This window comes from Bombyx mandarina, chromosome 19 (genome assembly GCF_030267445.1).
Source record: "Bombyx mandarina strain Sakado chromosome 19, ASM3026744v2".
Lineage (NCBI taxonomy): Eukaryota > Metazoa > Arthropoda > Insecta > Lepidoptera > Bombycidae > Bombyx > Bombyx mandarina.
Window position 1 is genome coordinate 830,018 of NC_143225.1, and position 19,684 is coordinate 849,701.

The following is a 19,684-nucleotide window of genomic DNA, read 5'->3' on the forward strand; positions in this document are numbered from 1 at the left end:
ATGCGTGTAACTCCAACGGTTTTTGCAGCGCACGCTAGAATAGTCCGCAAATGGCAGATTTTTTCCTACTTACCTACTTGACAATTAACATTATATTTTGGGTAATTCTCACAATATCTTTATAAACTATAGCCTATGTGTTATTCTGATTTGTAAGCTATATTATTGTAAGGTTTCACCAAAAACCATCCAATAGTTTTTGCGTGAAAGAGTAACCAACATACATCCATTCTTACAAACTTTCACATTGATATTACATATTATTATTAGTAGGATAAATCACCAAAAGGTTAGTACGGTCTTAAGTCTGTCATAATTATGTTGTTATATTTTACTTACAACTATCATATCATAAACGGGGTTGGGCGTAATCTTTATAATTTCAATTTTGGTAGTACAGTATATCCCTTCTGGCTTGCTCAAGCATTCTTCGTAATTGTCAAATTTGAATAACGCTGGCATACGTTGGTAATCGGTTTCTGAAAGCAAACAATCATTACGAAACACCACTCCTCTTAACTTGTATTATAAATTGTGCGCAAGACATCAGGAGAGAATGCGGGTGCCAATAGGTTATAAGGATTGACGCCGCAGCGAATATGAAACACGTCTTTACTATTCAAATACTTATTTATTACTGTCTTCATCTTATTACACCACACACCCCACCCAAATAGAAAAAATAATACATATATATTATTATTATTTATTATTTTTTTATTTAAATACAGTTTTGTTTCCTGTTTCCTGGCAGTTTTGCCATATAAAGGATTGACGCCGCAGCGAATATGAAACACGTATTTACTATTCAAATACTTATTTATTACTATCTTAATCTTATTACACCACAGGGTTGAGGGCTGATGTAGCTGAATTAATTATTAATATTTTCAAGTAAATAGGATATATATTTTAATTGATTAGAGGAGCCGTAGTACCAGTGAGCCACTGCCGAAGGCCGCACTCATAAAGCCGGGACCAGAATCGACAGTATCGGTTCGAAACAACTGTACCCCATGGAGACCATTCTTAATCGCCAACGCAATTATCTCATCGGAAACCGCTTCACAAGCAAGATATTCCCTGGCCTGGTACCTCATATCCAGTACCACCTCTGTCGTTCGAACGCAAACGTGCTATGGAAGATCGAAAATGAGCTACTTCAGAGCCATCGTCAACGGGAAACGACCGGCATCAAGAAACTATACAACTCATTCTTCGTTCATTTTAGCTGAACACTATAATATTATTGACACGTTTTCATTATCGCTTCATCATTCATTACTCATTCAGTGTCTTTAAGTGCGGGCGCTATGGCCCGATTGTGATGGAATGTATGGAATGTAAAGACTTTACAATGCATGACGTTCGTAAAGAGGACTCTGGCTGGGAATCTACAGTTAGACTTACGGTCTTTCTCTTTGTCTAGACTATGGTCTATGCTCTCTTATGGAGGAAGGACAAGCTGGGCATGTATCTCGAGGAGAGGGAGGGTAGGAAAAGGAAAATGAGCCGAGATGGCAGCGAAGATAAAGCATGTTAGTCGGAAGGTTATTGGATCTCTACGTGCCCTTTATCGCTTCAAGAACTTTCTCCCTTTCAAGATAAAGTTGATGCTTGTTTAAGCTTTAATCCTGCCCATAATTGACTATGGCGATGTATGCTATCTTGACCTGAATGCAGACCTTTTGAACAAACTCGACCGCGTTCTCAACAACTGCATTAGTTTCATTTTTAATCTTCGCAAGTATGACCACGTGTCTACTTACCGCTCCGAAATAAATTTTCTTCCTATACGCGAGCGCCGCAATCTACATGCTCTTACTACACTTCACTCTATACTAACATGTCCAACTCCTCCCTCCTATCTGACTCAGTACTTTAAATATTTACATTCTTCGCACGATAAGGACCTGCGTTCCTCTAATAATTTACTCCTTCACTGTCCCACGCACAACTCTAGTTTGGTCCGTTCGTCCTTCGTAGTTCAATCTGTTCAACTTTGGAATTAACTTCCTCTCAATTTTAGGATGATCACTGATCGCCTAACTTTCAAAATAAAGGTTCGCCAACTTTTTCTGGAGAAACTTAAAAACTTAACAATTTGACCTGCAATGTAGTGTGTTCTGTGCAATATACTATTTTCTTGTACTATATAGTATATATGTATATGTGGTTCTATTTCTCTGATAAATTTGTTATATTTTTAAGTTGTGTTTAAGTGTGTATATTTTTTTTTATTTTTTTTTTATTTATTTACTTCAGATTTTGCATCCATATTACACTTCATTACACGGAATATGTGAGTATATGATAGAGATTATATATATATATGTAAATTTTATATTATAATCATGACTTAAAATTGTGTATGTTGTTTATGTGATTAAATATATGTCGCATCCGGGTCAATAGTTCGGAATATCAACGATACACAAACGTCAAAGTGACAGAATGGCCGTGTCGTGGTTGACGACTTTTAGTAATATTAAGACGGTGGTTTTGATTATTATTTTAAATGATGAAATGTTGTTTTGATAAATATCACAAAATGAAGGGTAGACTCCGTAACGCCACAGTTATAAAATGGCGATACGTGGACAGAGTCGTGGCATTCCGTGTCAGACAGTCATTCAGTCCGTATCAGACGGTCCGTCCGTCTCAGTCAGTCAGTCAGTCAGTCGGTCTGTCGGTATGTGCAACGAAACTGTCGGTTTATCCTGTCATTGTGAAAGTTGTGTGTGTTGAGTTTCACTAACTATTATTGAAAAGTTTTATTTACTAAGAGTTCAATCGAATATGAGTGATGACTAAACTACCGCTTAGCCATCCCCCGCCCCGCCTACGACATCAGAAGTGAGATCAGGACTCTACTCTCACTGGCGTGACGTGTTTGAACATGTTCGAAGTACAGCAAAAAAAACATGATGCAGATCAGAATACTAGTAGTGGTACGCCACAAGAGCGTGAATGCAGCATACGTAAGTCGTGTCATAACGTCTGCTACCTCGATGGAAGATCTGAGCCACGAAGAAATCGTCACATCTTACGTTCTGGCTCATGTTGCCCAGTTGACTCTCGACTTATCACATGGCATTTACTAGCGGAAATACGACACGTAACAAGCTATTGCAAGAAATTAAGGCAAGTGCAAGTCTCAGGTGAAACTTCGATCGCAATAATGGATCTGTCATGACGAGTGGGTAGTTCCGACAAGAATTATTTTAAGCGGCTGACTTCTGCTAGAGTTACATGGCACTAGTGCAGTAAACCAGGACATGAGACTGTGAATTGTCGCTGAAATTTTAGAATCTACTAGATTCAATACCAATAACATTACACGTTCGATGACTTCGGGCTCCAGCAAGCAAGCAAACAAGAAAGCAAGCAAGTTTCCGTGGGGAAGAAAAATTGACACATCTGAAGTCGTCGTGACCTGTAAGATAAGACGTCCGGTGCGTTCGTGTCTGGCGATGCGGCGGTGTTCGGGTCCCGCTGGAGGATGCTAGTTTTTCTGGTGAAGTGCGTGCTTGTGCCTGCTTGACAAGTGTTTGCGGTTGGCTTCCGCAGTGTGGGAGTAACATCGTGTAGGAGAGGTGGAACCCGCAAAATTGTAGTTTGCGTGGTGGCTGGTAAGATTTGCTGTGGTAAAAAGTTTGCGTGGTGGTAAAATGTCTTGTGAGTCTGCACAGGTAGCCGGAGGTGAGTCTTCCGCGGTCGCGGCCTACCCAGTTTGCGAGAACCGGGCAGATAGCCTCAACGGTACGGAGGCCGGCCGACGGGACCGCCAAACGACGAGACCACGCCTCCAGCACGGACTGCCGAGATTGGAGCCCCCGCGCTCCAGCTACACTTGCGCTAGGGCGCGCCGCCTCGTAGGAGACTGTGAGGTATCCTTGAATAACTCTGACTGCGATCGCGCGCTGCCGGCGTCACAGCGCGGCGACGTTCTCGTGGGTAAGGACGTGGCACCAGACGGGTGCTCCGTATAGTGCCATCGACTGCACGGGTACCATCACCCTGCCTATTTCTGCCGTGAAGCAGTGTGGTGTATTTCGGTTTGAAGGGTGGGGCAGCGGTTGTAACTATACTGAGACCTTAGAACTTCTATCCCAAGGTGTGTGGTGCGTTTACGCTGTGGATGTCTATGGGTTCCAGTAACCACTTAACACAAGGTGGGCTGTGAGCTCGTCCACACATTAAAACGAAGAGCGTAATCAAACGAAATTAGATACGAAGTTTAAAGGGCCGTTTAAAGTAGTTGAAGTATTGGATGGTGACCGTTATACGTTAGGCTTTAAATTCAAAACGTACTTACAAATACCCACATGATAGGCTAAGAAAAATGCCAGCATGACACATACCAGTCGAGGTTGATGTAAATGATGATGATGAAGAGCAAGCTTAAATTGTGGTGAAAACTCGAGTAAAGATAGTCTATCGGCGGTATTGTGTTCGACCGTACCAGTAGCTATTACTTAGTCGTAGCCCGGTAGAAATCGGTTGTCTCTTGAGGCAACTCAAGTAGTCCGTGGGTGCGTGGTGCGCGTTTGGCTCTGGCGGAGGTCGGGGTCTGTAAAGACCATCGTGTGTAGTCAGCGGGTGATGCACACGGGCGATCCACGCTGTGGATGCGCATCATGAGGGCAATTGCGATTGCTGGTCGGCTGGAGAGCCGTGGCGTTAGATATTTTTACTCGGAAGTTTTCTTTGATCTGAGTTCCTGTAAGCTATGCCTGATTTGTACAGAGTAAATTTGAGGTTTGATGAACGACTGTGGTACGTGCTCTGGCTGCTGAATAGTGAACTTTGTATACCCTATTGTTTTATTTGATTAAAATGGTATTAAAACAGTTTAAAGCTTTGATGACTTTAAATTTTCCGATAAGTCTTAAAGTGTAGTCAGGAGTGATCGAGCGGAACAAGTGTTCTCGTGGATGTTTTTGATTGTAGGTTAACCACCACACGAGGACGTGTACAGTCAGGAAGACCGTGTCGCAATCAACACGTGATTGCTGCAGCCAATACGAGATATGGGACGCAAGCGCCGTCTGTCGGCGCTCGATGGGTCAACTATTCACCGGCCGAGCGGAGCGACATGCCGGTAGCTGTGTAATATCGAGTATTTTTGGTAAATGAGAACAATCTGGTGAGTCGTATTATTTTTATTTGGATTTTGGTGCCGAATGTTCTATTGTCGAGAAATCTATATGCGATGGTTCTCATAAAAGGTCTGTTGATTAGAGTCACAGGGATGACTGTTGATTAGAGTCACAGGGATGACTGTCGATTAGAGTCACAGGGATGACTGTCGATTAGAGTCACAGGGATGACTGTCGATTAGAGTCACAGGGATGACTGTCGATTAGAGTCACAGGGATGACTGTCGATTAGAGTCACAGGGATGACTGTCGATTAGAGTCACAGGGATGACTGTCGATTAGAGTCACAGGGATGACTGTCGATTAGAGTCACAGGGATGACTGTCGATTAGAGTCACAGGGATGACTGTCGATTAGAGTCACAGGGATGACTGTCGATTAGAGTCACAGGGATGACTGTCGATTAGAGTCACAGGGATGACTGTCGATTAGAGTCACAGGGATGACTGTCGATTAGAGTCACAGGGATGACTGTCGATTAGAGTCACAGGGATGACTGTCGATTAGAGTCACAGGGATGACTGTCGATTAGAGTCACAGGGATGACTGTCGATTAGAGTCACAGGGATGACTGTCGATTAGAGTCACAGGGATGACTGTCGATTAGAGTCACAGGGATGACTGTCGATTAGAGTCACAGGGATGACTGTCGATTAGAGTCACAGGGATGACTGTCGATTAGAGTCACAGGGATGACTGTCGATTAGAGTCACAGGGATGACTGTCGATTAGAGTCACAGGGATGACTGTCGATTAGAGTCACAGGGATGACTGTCGATTAGAGTCACAGGGATGACTGTCGATTAGAGTCACAGGGATGACTGTCGATTAGAGTCACAGGGATGACTGTCGATTAGAGTCACAGGGATGACTGTCGATTAGAGTCACAGGGATGACTGTCGATTAGAGTCACAGGGATGACTGTCGATTAGAGTCACAGGGATGACTGTCGATTAGAGTCACAGGGATGACTGTCGATTAGAGTCACAGGGATGACTGTCGATTAGAGTCACAGGGATGACTGTCGATTAGAGTCACAGGGATGACTGTCGATTAGAGTCACAGGGATGACTGTCGATTAGAGTCACAGGGATGACTGTCGATTAGAGTCACAGGGATGACTGTCGATTAGAGTCACAGGGATGACTGTCGATTAGAGTCACAGGGATGACTGTCGATTAGAGTCACAGGGATGACTGTCGATTAGAGTCACAGGGATGACTGTCGATTAGAGTCACAGGGATGACTGTCGATTAGAGTCACAGGGATGACTGTCGATTAGAGTCACAGGGATGACTGTCGATTAGAGTCACAGGGATGACTGTCGATTAGAGTCACAGGGATGACTGTCGATTAGAGTCACAGGGATGACTGTCGATTAGAGTCACAGGGATGACTGTCGATTAGAGTCACAGGGATGACTGTCGATTAGAGTCACAGGGATGACTGTCGATTAGAGTCACAGGGATGACTGTCGATTAGAGTCACAGGGATGACTGTCGATTAGAGTCACAGGGATGACTGTCGATTAGAGTCACAGGGATGACTGTCGATTAGAGTCACAGGGATGACTGTCGATTAGAGTCACAGGGATGACTGTCGATTAGAGTCACAGGGATGACTGTCGATTAGAGTCACAGGGATGACTGTCGATTAGAGTCACAGGGATGACTGTCGATTAGAGTCACAGGGATGACTGTCGATTAGAGTCACAGGGATGACTGTCGATTAGAGTCACAGGGATGACTGTCGATTAGAGTCACAGGGATGACTGTCGATTAGAGTCACAGGGATGACTGTCGATTAGAGTCACAGGGATGACTGTCGATTAGAGTCACAGGGATGACTATCATTGCGCACTTGTAGTCACAGGGATGACTATCATTGCGCACTTGTAGTCACAGGGATGACTATCATTGCGCACTTGTAGTCACAGGGATGACTATCATTGCGCACTTGTAGTCACAGGGATGACTATCATTGCGCACTTGTAGTCACAGGGATGACTATCATTGAACACTTGTAGTCACAGGGATGACTATCATTGAACACTTGTAGTCACAGGGATGACTATCATTGAACACTTGTAGTCACAGGGATGACTATCATTGAACACTTGTAGTCACAGGGATGACTATCATTGAACACTTGTAGTCACAGGGATGACTATCATTGAACACTTGTAGTCACAGGGATGACTATCATTGAGCACTTGTAGTCACAGGGATGACTATCATTGAGCACTTGTAGTCACAGGGATGACTATCATTGAGCACTTGTAGTCACAGGGATGACTATCATTGAGCACTTGTAGTCACAGGGATGACTATCATTGAACACTTGTAGTCACAGGGATGACTATCATTGAGCACTTGTAGTCACAGGGATGACTATCATTGAGCACTTGTAGTCACAGGGATGACTATCATTGAGCACTTGTAGTCACAGGGATGACTATCATTGAGCACTTGTAGTCACAGGGATGACTATCATTGAGCACTTGTAGTCACAGGGATGACTATCATTGAGCACTTGTAGTCACAGGGATGACTATCATTGAGCACTTGTAGTCACAGGGATGACTATCATTGGATGACTATCATTGAACACTTGTAGTCACAGGGATGACTATCATTGAACACTTGTAGTCACAGGGATGACTATCATTGAACACTTGTAGTCACAGGGATGACTTAGTTACTGTGTACATGAATTGTACGGGGAGAACTTGCAGCAGTAGTAAATCACTTATTTTCGTTTGTGTAATCTTTCAATGTCGTTATAGAATTTGTGATGACACAAGACTTTTATTTTAGTAGAGTGGTCAGATATGGCCGAGCGTGAATGATACTGTGCGGTATTGGCTTTTGTTTCAGATTAACACACGAGGACGTGTGTAACACAGGATGGCCGTGTCGCATCCGGGTCAATAGTTCGGAATATCAACGATACACAAACGTCAAAGTGACAGAATGGCCGTGTCGTGGTTGACGACTTTTAGTAATATTAAGACGGTGGTTTTGATTATTATTTTTAATGATGAAATGTTGTTTTGATAAATATCACAAAATGAAGGGTAGACTCCGTAACTCCACAGTTATAAAATGGCGATACGTGGACAGAGTCGTGGCATTCCGTGTCAGACAGTCATTCAGTCCGTATCAGACGGTCCGTCCGTCTCAGTCAGTCAGTCTGTCGGTATGTGCAACGAAACTGTCGGTTTATCCTGTCATTGTGAAAGTTGTGTGTGTTGAGTTTCACTAACTATTATTGAAAAGTTTTATTTACTAAGAGTTCAATCGAATATGAGTGATGACGAAACTACCGCTTAGCCATCCCTGCCGCTGCCGCCGACATATATATACCGTGTATGTGTTTGTATATTGTATAATGTAGTTTGGCTGTTTCACATTAAGTTATGCACCTACCACAGGATTCTCTACACCACCCTTGGTTGACTGGTAGAGAATGCCTCAGGCATTAAGTCTGCCATTGTACTTATGTGCATTAAGTTGAATAAATAAATAAGATAAAGATCAGAAGAAAGTGCCACCGAAGGAGATCATGGGTGAGTTCATTGATAATACAATCTAATTGGGTACATTGTTCTGTACGTGGATACTAATTAAATTATGATATACATATAAAGACAATATATTACAAGTATTGTAAAATTTAACCAAAAAAAACAATGCTCTTCAATGTATTAGTATTATTTCCGGATTGTCTTGCTGTAATCTAGGTGGAGATATGAGCACTAAAGAATTAATGAGATAAATTTCTGTTTGCTGGCCGAAAAGTTAATTTTGGAAGGCTAGAAGCTAATAATTACCGCAAACGATTTACCAGATAACAAGAACCTGCATCACACAGGCTCTGCAGGAAAACAACTCACCATTCAATTTATAAATAACACCATAACTCTCACCAAAAATAAAAAGTAATAAGAAAATATTCAACATTTTACTTGACATGTTTCGAAGACGCTTATAGCATTTCGAGAGTAGTGTTGAAATGATGCGAGTCTATTTATTCTATGTCTTAGCTTCCAGATTTAGTCTTCTTATTTTATCTTATACACATACATGTTTATTCTTGAGTTCCGTATGTACCAAGAAAATAGTATAGAAGCTTACTAGAACCGTCCGATGCTCGTTTATATCAAATTTATATTCTTATTCTATTGACTTCGAAGGCATTACATGGCCACTTGATGGTGAGAGGCAACCGTCGCTCGTGGACATCGCGAATGAGGGAGGCAACACAGGAACGGAAATCAAAGGAAGTGTATGAACACGTTGTTCAATAATCATAATGAAGTAGGCGGGTACTCTGTCGCTTCCATTAGGTCTATTAGTAACTCTACTTAATTCCCGTTTGTATTATAATATTAGTATCTGATCCTAATTAAATTAACTCTATCATTGATTGTAAATTAGGATTTTGTTACGCCGGTAAGAGTAACGCCATCTATCACTAAATAGTCGAACGAATATCGAAGGATTTAGTAACATCTAGAACGCTCGAGGAGTACAACGCCGTCTATTGTCAGATAGCGGAAATACAATACTCGACTTGTGTGGAATATTCTCGATAATTCTAGGAATGTGGTATCGGCTACAAAAGCGTTGCAGAGATGGCATGCAGTCAGTTAGTGATCGGAATTACTCGAAGCGAAACAGCGAATGGATCACCTGAAGCGAAGCGGAAGAAGCGAATTAAGAATGTTAAAGTGTTTGTGAAGTGTTTTAAGCGTTCTAAGTGCTAATAAAGTTTTAAGTTGTACTCTGGTAGAATTTTTATTTATCTCGAACCCCAGCGCGTATCAATGTCTTAATCAAGCCAATATCTAATATCTGCTTCATTTGTTCTCTGTGCTATTTCAAAATATCAGATCAGAGAATCCTGTGCGACTTTATGCAAACTCTACCTCCTAGAGCGGGTAGCGATTTACTTCTCCTCCTGTTTACTATTTTAAGTAGGCACTAGTAGTAGAGCGTGCTCTGGGTTCCCAGGAATGTGAATATTTGTTCAAATTTTTTGGAATTTCCGTAAGTTAGAGACTCAAAAAAATTATCGTTCGCGTAGTAAGCAACTTGCAATTGTACATATTATGTTTGAGTATTTACATCAGGTGTTAGTATAAAACAAAACACAAACGTATTGTTTCATCATTTGAATCATCCAATCGTCTAATCTATCACGTGCTGTGTGTATGCAAATGTTTAACGTAGGCTATCTGGTACAGTAACCAGTAACTCCGCCACCTATCCACTAGTGTCTAAATGGACGATAATGGCCGAGCGTTCATCCCTACGAATTGGATCTGCTATGTTCATGCACACTCACGCCTTTGTAAAGATCATTTGACCACGTTCTAATCTCTGGTTGATACTATAGGATACGACGAAGACTGAATCTGGGCCTGTAACATGGTGCAGTAAAAACTGTCGTCTGAATATTACATTAAGTACTTGATCTTTTTTTCAAAACACAGATTGCTTGATTGTTTTGAAGTATGATGTGGTTTACATAATTTATTTTATTTGGTATGTAATTTTTATCTATGTATTTTGTATGTATATATACGTATCTTATTATCTTATATTATGTAAATATATCTATGTATTCTTTAATTATCCCCATGCATTAACTTTATCACAGCTACCCACTTTATGAATCTTTCACTTCATCAACGAGGGTTAACTGGAAGACGATGCCTGCATGGCGTTAAGTTTGCCTCTGTACAATGTTTTTGTGTGATAAAGAATTTTCAATCAATCAATCAACATTAAAGTGAATGGCAACTCGGATAGTCCAGGGAGTCCTAGAGTGGCAACTAAATGAAGCAGTCATCATAGGATGATTTCTGTAACAACTATAACTTTATTACATCTTTCCTCTTGTTATAACTTCAAAATAAGGATTTAGCTTACACTGGCAGACCCAGCCATACGTTGCTGTGGCTAAGGTTTTTGTTTCTAAATAACACGTGGCCGACTATGCTAATACCAAAAATTGATAAAGTAAGAACAATTGGATTTCATTATATTGCGTTTACTACGAAATAAATTTCACTTATACTTTAGCCTCAGCAACACGTGGTGTTTGTGCCATTAAATTGTAACTTATGTGAAACGTTGGTATTCTTAACACAGCGCCATCTATGGGATATTAATGTCAGACACTATTACAATTGTCTGTAAAACCTGATTTAAGGCGCCATCTGTTTTAGACTTATGAAACTTACAATTAATAACAATAATCAACATAAGAAATAATTTTATTGTTAATTAATAACTATTGCGACCATTAGTCGAAATGAAAACCATCCTATGGCCTAAGTTGTAACAAAATACATAATTAAAAAAAAAAAAGTTAAAATCGGTTCAGTAGTTTAAGTGTCCATCGCGGACAAACAACGTGACACGTTATTTATATATATGTATTTAGAAGATTAAGATTAGAGTTTTTAATAAGTTGCAAGCTTTTTGTTCTCACGACGAAATTATAATACCATTGTTGAAATTCAAGCTGAAACAATTGCGAAGTTTTGGAAACTTCTTTTAAACGTAAAAATAAATTAAAAGTTAACAAAATAGCAACCCACTGAAGATCCCAGCAGAAAACTGGCATGGCAATAACTACTGTTACGATATTGTTTCGTTTTCCGATGTATCTTTCCAACTTCCTTGGTCGCGGACAACCATCTCGAACCCAATCTGATTTTCTCGATTTTATGTAACATAACATCAAAGTATGTAATAAAACCGGTTCAGTGTGTATGTACATTGAAAAGAGGTACTCAATAAGTGCTAACTAAACTAAATGCTAGAAGAGAATTCTGATTTATACATATAATATCCTGTTTGTGTGTTTGCGCACATGTCCTTAACGATTGGAGGGAGGATATTTAGTGTGCTGAACATAAATTAATTAAAATCATAATTTTGATTGTTTTTTTTATTTTTCTTATTGCTTAGTTGGGTGGACGAGCTCAAAGGCTGCGATGAAAGAAATATACAGAGTCAAGAAAGTTTACGATGGAGTCAGCCACGCAGCCAAACTGTACCCTAACGCTTACGTCATTATGGTCATTGTTGGTCAGTGGATATAACCTAAAAAACTATTTCTTTTTATTGCTTAGATGGGTGGACGAGCTCACAGCCAGAACAAAAACCCAGTTCGATGATGACGAAAAAGCAGAGCTGCTGGCCGATACATTGCAAACCCAGTGCACGCCCAGCACTCAATCCGTGGACCCTGTTCATGTAGAATTAGTAGACAGTGAGGTAGAACGCAGAGCCTCCTTGCCACCCTTGGATGCGTTACCACCCGTCACCCCGATGGAAGTTAAAGACTTGATCAAAGACCTACGTCCTCGCAAAGCTCCCGGTTCCGACGGTATATCTAACCGTGTTATTAAACTTTTACCCGTCCAACTCATCGTGATGTTGGCATCTATTTTTAATGCCGCTATGGGTAACTGTATCTTTCCCGCGGTGTGGAAAGAAGCGGACGTTATCGGCATACATAAACCCGGTAAATCAAAAAATCATCCGACGAGCTACCGCCCGATTAGCCTCCTCATGTCTCTAGGCAAACTGTATGAGCGTCTGCTCTACAAACGCCTCAGAGACTTCGTCTCATCAAAGGGCATTCTCATCGATGAACAATTCGGATTCCGTGCAAATCACTCATGCGTACAACAGGTGCACCGCCTCACGGAGCACATTCTCGTGGGACTTAACCGACCAAAACCGATCTACACGGGAGCCCTCTTCTTCGACGTCGCAAAAGCGTTCGACAAAGTCTGGCACAACGGTTTGATTTTCAAACTTTTCAACATGGGCGTACCGGATAGTCTCGTGCTCATCGTACGGGACTTCTTGTCTAACCGCTCTTTTCGATATCGAGTAGAGGGAACCCGCTCCTCCCCGCGACCACTCACGGCTGGAGTCCCGCAAGGCTCCGTTCTTTCTCCGCTCCTATTTAGTTTATTTGTCAATGATATGCCCCGGTCGCCGCCGACCCAGCTAGCCTTATTCGCTGACGACACAACCGTTTACTACTCAAGTAGAAACAAGTCCCTAATCGCGAGTAAGCTCCAGAGTGCAGCGTTAACCCTCGGACAGTGGTTCCGAAAATGGCGCATAGACATCAACCCAGCGAAAAGCACAGCAGTGTTATTTCAAAGGGGAAACTCTCCGCTTATTTCCTCCCGCATTAGGAGGAGAAATATCACACCCCCGATCACCCTCTTCGGCCAACCTATACCCTGGACCAGGAAGGTCAAGTACCTGGGAGTAACCCTGGATGCATCCATGACATTCCGTCCGCATATAAAAACAATCCGTGACCGTGCCGCATTTATTCTCGGTAGACTCTATCCCATGATCTGTAAGCGGAGTAAAATGTCCCTTCGGAACAAGGTGACACTTTACAAAACTTGCATAAGGCCCGTCATGACTTACGCGAGTGTGGTGTTCGCTCACGCGGCCCGCACACACATAGACACCCTCCAATCCCTACAATCCCGCTTTTGCAGGTTAGCCGTCGGGGCTCCGTGGTTCGTGAGGAACGTCGACCTTCACGACGACCTGGGCCTCGAATCGATCCGCAAACAAATGAAGTTAGTGTCGGAACGTTACTTCGATAAGGCTATGCGTCATGATAATCGCCTTATCGTTGCCGCCGCTGATTACTCCCCGAATCCTGATCACGCAGGAGCCAATCATCGTCGTCGCCCTAGACACGTCCTTACGGATCCATCAGATCCAATAACTCTTGCATTAGATACCTTCAGCTCTAACACTAGGAGCAGGCTGAGGAACCTCGGTAACCGTACTCGTCGAACTCGACAAAGAGGTCGACGTGCAACCTAACCCATGCATCAGCCCGCTGAGTTTCTCGCCGGATCTTCTCAGTGGGTCGCGATTCCGATCCGGTAGTAGATTCATTCGCGAAGCAATTGCTCTTGAGTTGTTAGGTCTCCTTCGGAGGCGCTCGGGCAGTTGTTAGCAAATCCCCCCCCTCCTGGCTGAGCCTTTGCTCGCCCACCTGTCCTGGTGAAGCTGGAAAGGCCTCCGGGCCACCAGTAATCTTTCAATCATAAAAAAAAAAAAAAAACAAAAACCCTGTGCTTTTTTTCTCAAGAATTTTTTTTTCTTTAACCATGTCGCTACGATAGTTTAGCAAAAAGAAACAAAAAATTAGGGTTGATAAACTTTTATTCCACGACACATGTGAACAGGTACGTAGATATATCCGACCTACACATTCGGCTATAATAATATGATCTACCACCAGCAACTTCATTATTATAACACGATATTATTGCTTAAAATGTTTTGTGTTAGATACGTACATATTTCTACAGGAAAAATGTTTTTTATTTATTGCTCAGATGGGTGGACGAGCTCACAGCCCACCTGGTGTTAAGTGGTTACTGGAGCCCATAGACATCTACAACGTAAATGGGCCACCCACCTTGAGATATAAGTTCTAAGGTCTCAAGTATAGTTACAACGGCTGCCCCACCCTCCAAACCGAAACGCATTATTGCTTCACGGCAGAAATAGGCAGGGTGGTGGTACTTACCCTGCGCGGGCTCACAATACCACCAGTAAATGTTTGCATGTTAGTTTGTTTTGGATGGCGCTAAAATTTTTGTTGACTCAATTATTTATATAAAGTTAGATACTCTTCAACTACAAGATCCAACAGAACCGTGAACCCAAAATTTTCATTGATTTATTGTTTTAATTTATAAGTGACACTTAATAATACTTTTTAAGGTCAGATATAAATAATATTTCCAAAAAATAAGCATGACGCGGGAGTGAGCTGTTCTCTGCAGACCACATTATTATTGCAGTTGCGATTTTTTACAAATAAACTTGGCTGACCTTGCTGCGAAAATATTAAGATACGAATACAAAGAAAACAAGTAAACTAAGTTTGTTTAAATAGATTTTCTCAGGACTATGCGAGAATAGCTAACAGACTTTATGTAAAATGTCTGTTTTCAACCTGTTAGGAAGGTTATAAATTTTCGTTCATTTATTCTTTACTAGAGGTCCCGCAGTAGTCGAAATTCGACTATAATTAATTGGAATTGTAAGTTTGTACACTATTATGATTGTATTTTGTACTTCTGTAATCACAAATTTCGCCAAGACTACACTATAAAAAATATTAACAAAGACAAACAATATTTAATCTCAATTTGACCATAGACGTCAAGAACAAAAGTTTTACAATAAATAGTACGCATGCGTGTGTGCGTCAAATACATGGTATGTAGTGTGTGTAATGTTTTCTTTATTGATTTAATGTATCTTTTATGCATTATTTAAAAAAAATATTAGCATTGTGCACTTCTTCTCTATATTCTCTATAAGTGTGGAAAATTTCATACTCCTCCGTCCGCGCAATTTTCGTAAAAAGGGATACAAAGTTTTTGCTTCACGTATTAATATATAGATTATTCATAAAAATACACACGAACACAAATAAACTCAATACACGGTGAAGTCATGTTTTCTGATCTGAAGGGTGGGACGTCAACGATACAGTTGTCATCATGTCCGAGACGTCATGTCTCGGCGTGCGTGGGTGGGAATATTCTCGTGTGATGTCTATGCGGTCCGTTAGCCACTCTACAAAACGCGGGCCGAGAACTTCTCTACCTATCTAAGGACGTAATAGGAAACCGGGTGATAATAAGCCATGTTCCCCGACCGCTCCAGAGGAAGGTACGTGGTGGCATCAAGGCATCTTCCGGTCATTTTTATGTTAAGATTGAAGTATTACTAGTGGCCCGGAGGCCTTTCCAGTTTCACTAGGACAGGTGGGTGAGCAAAGGCTCGAGCAAAGGAGGGGTGGGATTTGCTAACAGCTGCCCGAGCGCCTCCGAAGACCTAACAACTCAAAAGCAGCTGTTTCGCGAATGAATCTGCTACCGGGTCGGAATCGCGACCCGCTGAGAAGATCCTGCGAGATACTCAGCTGATGCATGGGTTAGGTTGCACGTCGAACTCTTTGTCGAGCTCTACGAGTACGGGTACCGGGGTCCCTAAGCCTGCTCCTAGTGTTAGAGCTGAAGGCGTCTAATGCAAGGATTATTGGATCTGATGGATCCGTAAGGACGTGTCTAGGGCGGCGACGATGATTGGCTCCTGCCTCTCGGCCCGTCGACCGAGGGAGCCGGTGGTCTTGACGGCAGAATGGATGTAATATTCTTCTATGGTATTGTAAACAATGTTAAATTTTACTTAATTTTTTAGTACCAAACTTAAGCGCTTGTTGATTCCTCTTCGATTTTTAATTGCCATTCAAGTTGAAACATTGAAAGTGCCAATAGACAATATATTCGAATAAAAAACTTTTTGAATTGATACATTTTTTTGCATTTACCCGTTTTTCATTCTAACTAATACTAGCCCTTAGAATGATTATGACGATTTTGCTCATTACTTATCCAGAAAAGTCTATAAAAGATAAAAGTAATAAAAGTTACTATTATTTACCGGTCACTGTCCTCGTCGAACCCGTCGCTTGCGACGAAGGGCTCGACGAGCGAACTAACCCTAGACACAGCCCACTGAGTTTCTCGCCGGATCTTCTCAGTGGGTCGCGTTTCCGATCCGGTGGTAGATTCTGCGAAGCGCTGCTCGTGCTAGGGTCAGTGTTAGGAACTCTCCGGTTTGAGCCCCGCGAGCTCACCTACAAACGTTAGGGCGAAGCTGAAATAGCCTCTCAAGGCAATCAGCATAGGTAGAAAAAAAATATATTATTTTGTAATTTGTGAATTAAACTGAGTTGTGAAGTTTCGCCTAGAATGTTGCAGATTTCCACGCGTTTATATCGAAACTAATTTAAATAATGGAGAGTATAGAACAAAACGGAACCAATAATCAGAATTATAATAATATTAATATGTAGGTATATTTAATCATTTAATTTTTGGAAAATATACTTAGCCTTTTTTTTGTTATCTTTACCGTGTGTAGCACAAAAAAATTTCGTTGTATAGTACGCGGCACGTATGTTGGCAAGGTTTTGGTGTAGTGGGGGTAATGTCGCGCATAGTGCACATTGCAACAAAAAAATGGTCACTTTTATTGCCCGCATATAATTTAATTTAATTTAATTTAAATTATATAAATATAAATTATATAATTATAATTTGTTTTTAAGCCTGTGTGTTTAGAAGAAAGTTAAGGAAAAGAGAAGAATTCGTGAAGTGTATTAGGTGTTATAAATAAAATACAATTAAAAGTTAAGAAGTTTATTTAAAAAAATATACTTAATATTAAAAATTATGTGCCGCCGTCGTCACTATCATTTTTTAATAGTGCTACCCCTTGGATTAAATTTATGGCAACACCTAAGCTGGTGGAAGGAGTTGGCTCCTCATCGTTAACATAACGAAGAGTCGCTGTCGTCACTGGCGTAAATAATAAAACGCTCAGTGACTGAATCGACTATATAGTCATTGGTATTTGGTCCTGGCATTGCAAACAAATTTAAAAGAATAACACTCGTAACAAAAACTAAATTTAAAACAATAATAACAACTCGTAACAAAAACTCAATATAAACAAAGGGTTCCTACAATTTAGTAGGCGCATGTGTAATCAGGAGCGAACGGAACGTGGACGCGGTGCGGGAGGGAAGGGTCGACTGACTCCCCAATCGCGCGCGCGGAACGGTGCTACGTCTTTCCCCGCGTCTCGCTTGACAACCAAAGAGACCTAAAAAGCGACTTCTGCGCATCTAACGATTCTTGCCAAGTTACGTGCCGGGGACTATAACTAAAACTAGGTTTAGTGTTATAAATGTTCTCCGACATTGATATTTGCGATCAAGCCGATGAAGAAGAAGCCTATTCAATCTTTCTGTTCGTTAACATAAGTGGCAGCCTTCATTAGGATTTGACAGATTAGGACGTTTATAGTATAGATTATAGTATTTAGAAGAATTCCTGTACTTTTCTACATGTTTTGTGCCGTTTAAGATATGACGGCGCCAGGGATCCTCCGTCATCATTCGTATTCGGTGAAACTGAGTTTATCGCAATAAAAGTCAATAAACCTTTTGAATAAAAATTATTGAAACTCTCAAAAAATAATTTTCACAATGACAAACCGACAGTTTCGTTCTGACTGCCCCAACGCTGTCCACGCACCGCCATTGTACTATGGCGTTACGCCGTCTGCCCTGCATTTTTTTTATATTTATCCACACTACATTTTATCATTTAAAAGAATAATCAAAACAATGTCTTAATATTACTTAAGTAATTTTTTACGACAGATATATTATATTGGACATAAAAATATTGGCATAAGTAAAAAATCCAACGATTTTTGCATTTTTAGTTTTAGAATCTTTAAAACAAAATACACACGTGACAGCATAACAAACTTTTTTTTTCTACCTATGCCCTGAGAGCCTATTTCAGCTTCACCCTAACGTGTAGGTGTGCTCACGGTGCTCAAACCAGAAGTGTTGCTAACACTGGCCCTAAGAGGTGCAGTGCTTTGCAGAATCTACCAACGGATCGAAAAGACACTCACTGAGAAGATCCGGCAAGACACTTAGCGGGCTTATGGGTTAATTTATTCGGCGAACCCGTCGTCGCAAGCGACGGGTTCGGCGAGGACGGTGACCAGTGACGTCGACTGTTTACCATTCGGTCTACAGGACCAGGTATGTAAAGATAGCGGCGTCCTAGTATGAAGGGGGCACGGCGCGTACCGTTTTAATGTGGGGCCGGAATGTCATCCCTCTGTAGAGGGTGACGCCTAGATATTTGACCTTCGAGGCCCACGGTATGGGCTGGCCAAAGAGAGTGATGGGGCGAATGCCCGAGGTGTTAACGCGCCTATTAGGGAGTGTGCTGCTCGAAGTGGTATTCGGAGGGCGACCCCTTTTGATGAGCACCACTGTGCTTTTCGTGGGGTTGATGTCAATGCGGCACTTTCGGAACCACTGTCCCATGGCGGCCACTGTGATCTGGAATCGCCGATGCAAGAGCGAGTTCTCTCTATTCGATATCGAAACGAACGGTTCGACTAGAAGTCTCGTATGATGAGCACGAGTCTGTCTGGCACTCCCATGTTGTACAGTTTGTAGATCAAACGGTTGTGCCAGACTTTGTCGAACGCCTTTGCGATATCGAAGAAGAGGGCTCCGGTCGGGATTGGTTTCGCCTATTTCGCCCTATTAAGATATGCTCCGTGCGGCAGTGCACTGGTAGTATGACACTGCCATTTAAAAAAAAACTTACAAATATGTTCGGACATTCAAATAGTAAAACAAAAGTATTATTTTCTACTATAATCCACATATTATAAATGTTTATTTAAGGTAATTCATTTTTAGATCTATCAAGTGAGAGATGATTAATTTAATTACACAATTTAGTTTATAACATTAATTTATTCCTTCTCCTGAAACCTGTTCCTTCGCGTACAAACCCATCCAATGTTAGATCAAATCGCTCGTGTATTCTT

At 41.5% G+C, this 19,684-nt stretch overlaps 2 protein-coding genes across 3 annotated transcripts in view; one reads left to right on the forward strand and one right to left on the reverse strand.

The window, feature by feature from the left end:
- LOC114249481 (nose resistant to fluoxetine protein 6-like) overlaps window positions 1–9,171 on the reverse strand; it is a 52,520-nt gene extending 43,349 nt beyond the window's left edge. For both annotated transcript variants that reach the window (XM_089735179.1, XM_089735180.1), the window contains exons 1-2: window positions 9,058–9,171; window positions 340–479 (exon numbers count right to left, since the gene is read on the reverse strand). In XM_089735179.1, the coding sequence (XP_089591305.1) occupies window positions 340–479; window positions 9,058–9,136 (219 nt within the window). In that variant the 5' untranslated portion in view covers window positions 9,137–9,171. The remainder of the gene's footprint in view (window positions 1–339; window positions 480–9,057) is intronic.
- On the forward strand, window positions 928–1,235 carry LOC149500787 (uncharacterized). Its single transcript, XM_089735477.1, has one exon. It carries the CDS (start codon window positions 1,017–1,019, stop codon window positions 1,233–1,235), a length of 219 nt encoding a protein of 72 aa, XP_089591603.1. The 5' UTR covers window positions 928–1,016.
- Window positions 9,172–19,684: the final 10,513 nt, after the last annotated feature.

Bases quoted from the DNA above. Each gene is read 5' to 3' on its own strand.
- LOC149500787 (XM_089735477.1), top strand. From the start codon at position 1,017: ATGGAGACCATTCTTAATCGCCAACGCAATTATCTCATCGGAAACCGC.